At 45.1% G+C, this 8,507-nt stretch overlaps 1 protein-coding gene across 1 annotated transcript in view; it reads left to right on the top strand.

Annotated features, from left to right (window-relative positions):
• The first annotated feature begins 4,353 nt into the window (after nt 1–4,353).
• The window catches only part of LOC139761119 (uncharacterized), a 105,894-nt gene continuing 101,740 nt past the window's right edge, over nt 4,354–8,507 (top strand). The window contains exon 1 of the mRNA XM_071685050.1: nt 4,354–4,614. Coding sequence (XP_071541151.1) covers nt 4,479–4,614 — 136 coding nt within the window. The 5' untranslated portion in view covers nt 4,354–4,478. The remainder of the gene's footprint in view (nt 4,615–8,507) is intronic.

Here is an 8,507-nt window from a genome sequence, read left to right as displayed (position 1 = left end):
GATGCAATCAAGGGACTTAGATAACAACACAGCAATATCCTAAACACATTGGTAACTTGCCAGCTCAGTACACACAACCTAAAGCACTCCAAACTAACACACCCCTCTTCTTATCGCCCTATATCGTTGCTATCGTCAGAAAGATATCGATTATCAGATCCACAAGAGAATCAACAGAATATCCCACTCAAACCTCACGCAATACATCCCGGATGACTTCGGTCAACCATGATCCCCAGCTGCACAGTGGGAGTAGCAATAGATAAAGCAGCGCATATTGTCCCCTAACTCATCCTCATACAAAAGATTTAAAAATTTAAAAAGTGATCAGTAGTTTCAAGGCAGGTTGTCACAGTAATATCGTTACTCAGGCTTCTTTGCTGGTTGTCAAAGTAATATTATCTTCTTGCATGACCTGCAGACCCATGTTGTGAAAGACCTTTCACATGCAGATGACCACACAATCACAGGACAACACACTGACACTACACAATATTCGAGCAACAGTGCATTAACCACTGGCTTACTCAAAACAGAATGTCTGCATCATTGCAGAAATCCACAATCATCTTAACCTCTGAAAGACAAAAGTTCAACCCGTGCCCTTCCATCACCCTAAATGGTGGTAAACGGCTCCCACTCAGCAAAACTTCAACCATATATGTCATGACGCGACAGCACCAGCATAGCGCCATAGTTAAACTAAACTCCCTCAGAGCACATCGTACGAATTTTGGACAAAAGGAATCTTGTAATAACCTGTAAAAACAATTCCTCTGCTCCACCCAAAAACATACCTCACCTGTCTTGTCATTCACCCTGACAAGAATAAATAGAACGAAGCTGCAACTCACAGAAAACAACACTCACAACAATCACTGGCAGCCTAGCCATCAAACGTTCAACACTTGCACAGCAAAACAAAAATACTCCTAGGGTAAACTCACCGAAGTATGCTCGGTACTCAGTTCTATGGGACAGCTATAGCTCTATACCCGCTAAAATGAAATAGAGAATTGTGGAAACCCCATAGATGGAGATCAAAGGACAGGAATGTAAGTAAGTTTAAAGGATATTCCAGTTATCATGTACGATGCACGGAAACCTGAGTCAACCATCCATAGCCAAGCCCAAGGACAATTATTCTATGGTTTATCAAGACTGCGTCACATGACCCTCAACTCAATGACAGCGCGTTGCTCCCTGCATACCATACTGATCTAATAAATTCTATTCCATGTACTTCTGTTACCATCCTGAGTGTTCTCAATCTTTGTTACCCTAAAAACCTATTTCACTCCACCCTTCCATCTCTGGTTTCCCCATCCTTCCACCTTCAATTTGGTCTCCCACTTCTCGTTCCCTCCACCTCTGACACATATATCTTGTCAATATTTCCTCACTCATTCTCTCCATGTCACCAAACCACACCAATACACCCTCTTCTGCTCTCTCAACCACACTCTTTTTATTGCCACACATCTCCCTTACCCTTTCATAATCTACTCGATCAAACCACCTCGCACCACATATTGTCCTTAAACATCTCATTTCCAACACATCCAACCCCCTCCGCACAACCCTATCTAACCACTATTCCTTCAAACATACCCAATTTTGCTCTCCGAGATAACGTTCTCCCCTTCCACACATTCTTCAACGCCCCCCTCCCCCATCTTGTGACTCACTTCCGCTTCCATGGTTCCATCCGCTGCTAAATCCACTCCCAAATGTCTAAAACACTTCCTCCAGTTTTTCTCCATTCAAACTTACCTACCAGTTGACTTGTCCCTCCACCCCACTGAACATAATAACCTTGCTCTTATTCACATTTACTCTCAGCTTTTTTCTTTCACACACTTTACCAAACCCAGTCACCAGCTTCTGCAGTTTCTCATCCGATTCAGCCACCAGTGATATATCATCAGCGAGCAACAACTGACTCACTTCCCAAGCCCTCTCATCGACAACAGACTGCATACTTGCCCCTCTCTCCAAAACTCATGCATTTACCTGCCTAAAACCCCATATATATATGTCCAAAACATGTTTTGGACAATCACATGTTTACCAAATGGCGTCCTAGCTTCGTCTCTTTGATGTATATCAACTGACTGTTATATTTCTCTCTTGTGTCTCCCCTGATGATGTGATTATTACACGAAAGTGCACTTGGGAACTTCTCGTGTTTCATTTTCCCCGTGGACTCATAGGAATATATATATATATATATATATATATATATATATATATATATATATATATATATATATATATATATATATGTGTGTGTGTGTGTGTGTGTGTAAGCACCTACTTACGAGAACATGCTCCAAAATTTCGCTATCAAGTAGGGATATCGCGTAGCGATCTCAACTGTAGAATTCAATTCAAAATAAAAAGAATGTTATGAATTACTTGTTGCTGCGTATTAGTTGTGAGATGGGAAGAATCTCTGCTTGTATACTCCATAAGTACCTTAAACATTCGAACAAAAAAAAAAAGATAATTAGTGCGGTAAATGAATGTCCAGCTCTGCTCTGAGGCAAGTTGTGTGTGTGTGTGTGTGTGTGTGTGTAGGTGAGGGGGGGGAGGGGGGGAGGGTGTTCTGATGGTCGGCAGGAGGCAAACATCTGGTGACGATCATTACTGGTGACAAGTGACTTAACAACGTGAATGTATGTGAAGAGTTTCCACTGCAAATTTGCGCTGGATGTAACAGAAGGAAAAATATACCACATCTCTCTTCCCCTGTTTCTTCATTTATTATATTGAGAATATTATCATATTTTTTCTGATGATTTCCCCTGGGTAATTGGGGGAAGGGTGTAGGCATTTTGCTTCCCCCTCCCACCTTTCCACGCCTATGGTTGAGATCCGTGATGACCGCCCGGCTCGGCTCGCCAGCAGCCTCGCTCAACCTCCGAGTCGCAGTGAGGCAGACAGACGACACCTACCACACACCACACCACACACCCGTGTCACACTCAGCGATCCCCAGCCTCATCTCATGCTCAGTTGTTTAAAAGCTTATTCAAGACGAAGTTTATTATTGAATGTGAATAATCAATCAGTAAGACTCTGGTGTTCCATGATCGCGCAGAAATTTTATGAGAACTTAATTAGCGTTGCCTCGCACAGCGTTGTCGACAGCTCTTATTCCTGTACGAGAACTTCCGTACGTACACGTATAGATACACATGTATACCTGGGGCTTACTATGCATATGGCATGATGCAGCGTATAATTACAGGCATTAATGCGTTGATTATAATACATCAAAATAATAAACACATTCACATCCTACGTACCCTCAAGCGTGCACATGGAAGCACACACACACACACACACACACATCCACACAAATACGTTCATGCACGTACGTGAGCCAATTAACGCTGAGCACATTAGTTAAAGATTCATAAAAAAGAAAAGACGTTCTCAACAAACTGTAGCAAATGTGAGGATAAACAACATGAACTCCGACACTGGATCAGTTTTCGTAAATACACAGTTGTAATATTTGGCGTTTGAAGCCTCCGGCCGGAGTGACCACCATCCCTCCTCGCCAATTCCCACGTTTACCCACATGAATTGTGTATCGAGCTATTGTAATCACACTCTAGTTTACTGTTTGTCTTGTGTATGCACGTGTGTTTGCATAATAATTTGCTTTAAGCGATGTGTGGCGTGCGTTCCGGCCTGCGTGTCCGTTGGCTTAAAAGTGTGGTGCGTCAGTAACCCCAGGTGGGTCGTTACGACGCCTCTCGTAACTACCACAAACTGCTGCTGCTGCTGTAGACGATCAATAAAACTGGCCGGACGCGGTAAATATAGAGAGTCCTGGACGGGATCTTCCAACCTGGACGATTAAGGTAACAATTGGCGGTCGGGGGCGTGACCTGAGGTGAGATGAGGTCAACCTTTCCTCATTATTTGACCGCCAAGAGTCCCGGGGATTGGTCGGAGAGGTCACATGACCTCTTTGATTGGTATTAAGGTTATGTACCGTCACGTGACCTATTTCCTGAACCCCGACACCGCTCTTTTTTTCCCAATTCATTTCGTTATAGATGCACATGTCTTCGGCCAGATTGCAATATAATCTACACGTCATTTAAGAGAATGTAGCAAACATGAGCGAGGGACGCACACGACACACGCTCTCTGCCCACTGTTCCTCAAGTGCTATACAGGTGAAGATTAGGTTTTGCAACGAATTACCAACGTTTGCTGGTCCGGCAAATGACCTCTTGTCCAGGTAGTGACGGTGGTTGACGGGTGTGGGGGGAAGGGGGTTGGTAGTGGGGGGGTTGTGGTGGAGGGAGGAGGGTCGACCTGGGTGGCTGGACCAACACCAACACTTCCAGTCGTCGGAGACGTGTCACGAGTGTGGAGGTGGAGCTGCCACGTCCAGCAGCGCGAGTGAGGCTATTTTCTTTCCACTGCAACTTCGACCAGAGGGAGAGCGAGATACTATGTCGGCGAGAGTGAAGGTGGGGGGCCAGGAGAGTTTCCTGAACCGGTTGCTGGTGTTGAGGGAGCAGCAGGAGGTCCTCAACCTGTCCAAGAAGCTGCACCACCAGACCGCCTTCAACTCAGACGGCGGCTCAGGTGGGTCCTGCTTCCTCTATAAACATGACACTTGCAACACCCGAGGTCCGCGAACGCTATGGACAGAATGGCAATAAATTTACCCTGGACTGAGCTAAGCTTGAGTGTGCCTTAGATGAGTGTAATCTACCTTAACCTGGCTGGTGTTCCTGGTACGTTGCTGGATTTCTTGATATCTGCTTATGGGACTTGACATCACCGGGTGTTAGTGAGGCGCGGGTCTGTGACAGTGATGCCTCGTTGAGTCGTTTCGCTGCCTTGTTTCTAAAGAACCCTTCCCTCTCTTTGACGCTTGTCGTCTTATAGCATCTGTGCACACATGGCTACTTGTCCTCCTCTCGTCCCTCCTGCCTCGCGTCTCTGTAAGGTTGTACATCACGCAAGACCTACACATTGTCTCGGGGATGTATACATCGTCAGAAGAAATTGATGTAAAAGGTATTAGGGAAGAGTGCAAGGGTGTGGCTAACTTTACAGGCTGAGCATGTGTGGGTGTGGTTAACCAGCAGTGTGTGTGGGTATGTTCCAAGCTGCTGAGGATGAACTTGTCATGGCGGAGGTGATGCTGAAGATGTACTCCTATTTCTTTCTTCCCAAACATTTTGATTTGCAGATACTCGCTACTTCTGCTTTCCAATGCAGTTACGACTTGACTTTCGCATCAAAATGTTTTCCTCCCTCTCTTTAACCAAACTCCCCTCCCTCCTCTTATGTTGTTTTTCATTTACAATGAGGATCTGTCAGTGACTGCTGGAACCTTCAAAGTAAACACCATTGCAGTTTGTGTTTTCTGTCGTAATTGTGTTGTCAAGTGTTTAACGCGTATGTCTGCACTCTGCCACCACTGACTACCCTGTCATTCCCGTTCTTACGATCACTTTGCCTGTCACTGGGGTAACTTTTTGGTGTAGTGGACCTGGGGTAATATTTATCATATGATGCATACGAGGATAACATCGACGATCGTTTTCTATCGTTTGCTGTTTGACATTGATCGAGTATGACATTTGACAGTTTAAAGTCATCCCAAAGGGGTTTAAAAGAGCGTTGAGACGCAGGAACGGAACAAAAAAATATAGAATGAACAGATAGGCTGACATGAACACTCTACACACTGTTCCATACACTCGGGCATGCAGTATACAAGCTGAAGTATGCTCGTATAGGCATGCATACTTAATCATGCGTACCATGCACTGCAAAGTGTTATACAGAATTAATAACACGCTCTTAAAAGGCGAGAAAATATACACACGTGTGCACACAACCCTATGTACACACGCACATGGGACAGGTCAAAAGCCAGGATAATACTACACTGTGGTCGCACTGTCGTCTTCCCAGGTCTCACCTTCGTCTTCTCGGGTCGTACCGTCGTGCTCAAAGGGTCAACACAGTATGTTGGCGTGTCTGATGCTGTATTGATCATTAGTGAACGTGGATAGTCTCCCCCGTGGGGCAAGTTGGCCACCCCCGTGGGGCACGTTGGCCACCCTCCCTAGTTTTTATTTACCAAAGATTTTCAGCTTAAGTAACAAATAACGTGGTTACATTTCCATGAGTAATGTACTTTTTGCGTCTGACAAGCATGTCAGTCTATGTTGAGAACGGTGTAAGAAAACTGACCTACCCCAGGTTCGATCTTTTTTTTTTAAGTGGCCCAGAATGGACATCGTGACCTTACTCAACCAGGGTCAGACGCACTCGAACCCCGCGACATGCTGACCGCCAGAGTCCAGGTCATGTGGACACACGGATTCACAATTCCCTTGATAGGTTTTGTGTGTGTGTGTGTGTGTGTGCGATCGATGGAGTAGGTTATTAAACACGAATATAAAACGGATTAAGGACTTTTTAGAAGTTGTAAGATAGGGAAGTTCAAGATACGAGGTCCACAAGTGTAGAACTCTCTCCTCGCACAGGACCACAAGGATCTTATCCATCAACACTCTGGACCATTCCTGAGCACGATATGGACGAACATTAAATGCTTTACTTCTTAATTTCTGTTAAGAATACGTGTTGAGGAAGTGTCGCTTGAGCAGCAATACAGACCGTCTGTGCCCGCCACGCCAGCAGCTGCCTCGCTTGTGACCTGGGGACACAATAAACCTTAATATGGGTCTCCTTCAGTGAGGCATTGTGGACATCGTTGGTCGCTGTCTCTCTCCTTCAGGAGCGGTGTCCAAATCGTTGCTCCCCCACTGTCAATTTCTACAGCACCGAGGAATGTAATTAGTGGTTGAATTCATTTTCTTTTTACCATGGCAGCACCTGAACTGGTGGCGGTGCCCTTTAACTGCACATGAGGTAACAACTGTCGCTTACGCAGTAGTAGTTACCAGTGGTCGGCCCAATGTTTCGGGTGGTGCATGACCAGGGGTGACTGAAGCGAAGGTATTCTTCGTTCTCTTACCCTGCGGGGTACTCCCTACTGTGGAGTGTTTTTGTATAATTCGCATCCTGTATAGCCTTCCTGTCTCAACTGCTTGTATGCTATTGTCTGTTGATGTCTTCCGGATATTTTTCTCCCCCCTGGAGACGTGAGTTTATTTTTTCATACATATTCGCATTTCCCGCGTTAGCGAGGTAGCGTTAAGAACAGAGGACTGAGACTTGGAGGGAGTATCCTCATTAGGCCCCCTTCTCTGTTACTTTTGGAAAATTAAGAACTGGATGGAAGGATTTTTAGCCCCCCCCGCTCCCTCCCCTTTTAGTCGCCGCCTACGACACACTGGGAATGCGTGGAAAGTATTCTTTCTCCCTTATCTCCTATGAATCTGTATTCATCTCTACGCCTTGAAGGCCTTTGATATTCCCGACAAAGACCATTTTCCTCTTAATCAGTTCACATGTTGACTTCCTCATTGTAGAAGGACACCTAAACTATGCATATCTCGAACTTTTAACGCAATCTCCCGTTCAGAGCTCCAAGTGGTTCCTGCACTGTAGTTTTCAGTACATGTAACTGCAATGTGGTGTAATCTACTGCTATCCCAGGTTTGTTGGCGAATGTCAATTTCGCGTGTAAGTTCTGGTCAGTTATGATTTCATAAGTTGTCATTTCGTTCACAAGCTTCTGTCTATACACATTGCCCGGAAGTTTCGTTGATCGGTTTGGTAACTTGAGGAATGTCCGAATCCTCCAGAGATTCGTATTTGCTCAGCTGACACAAAGGGGCGGCTCAGGTCACCTAGCGTTGACCGTCTTTAAGTCTGCAGTCTCCACAATCTCGAAACGTCTCTTTAGCCTATGACTCCGTCACCCAGTGAAGGACACAGCCCTACTCGCTATATATTTTCTGTGTACATGATCCTCCCATGTTGTGTCTACCACAAAGGGACAACATGACAAAATCCCTCAAATCCTGGAGACTTGAAGACTGTCACTGGTCTGTCTGGTGCTGGCTAGTGAGGTGGCTAGGTAATACCCTGCTGGGATTCATTTTCATTCGATTTGCCCCACTTGCCCAATAAAAGATTCGTCGTATAACATCCATGTCATCTTGGCTGATGCATATGGAACTTTATTATTACAAAATTCAAGTTTGATCTGTTTGTAGCAAGCTTAGCTGATAAACAGTTTGAATTACACGCTGTAGTTTTTTCGACCAATGATCCATTACCAATGTATCGTTGAGGGCCTCTTACACCGTGTTAACCTAACATGTATTGATTTAAGGACACGTATATTTTCGAGTTCCAACAGAAAATGACCATTATCCTATCGAGTCTTAGCCGAATCTGAGCTTCACTTGATGGTAAATTAAAGCGGCGCTGAGGTTATTTGCACTGGCGTGGAGGGAAAGATACATTAACGTTATCAACCAGTAAATTAGTCCCTCTGACACTCGACGCGGCAGACGCCGAAAGTGGTAGGAGGGAGGAGGCCC

The sequence above is a fragment of the Panulirus ornatus genome, chromosome 3 (assembly GCF_036320965.1).
Source record: "Panulirus ornatus isolate Po-2019 chromosome 3, ASM3632096v1, whole genome shotgun sequence".
Lineage (NCBI taxonomy): Eukaryota > Metazoa > Arthropoda > Malacostraca > Decapoda > Palinuridae > Panulirus > Panulirus ornatus.
Note: the sequence above shows the minus strand (reverse complement) of the source record. Positions and strands in the feature narration are given on the sequence as shown.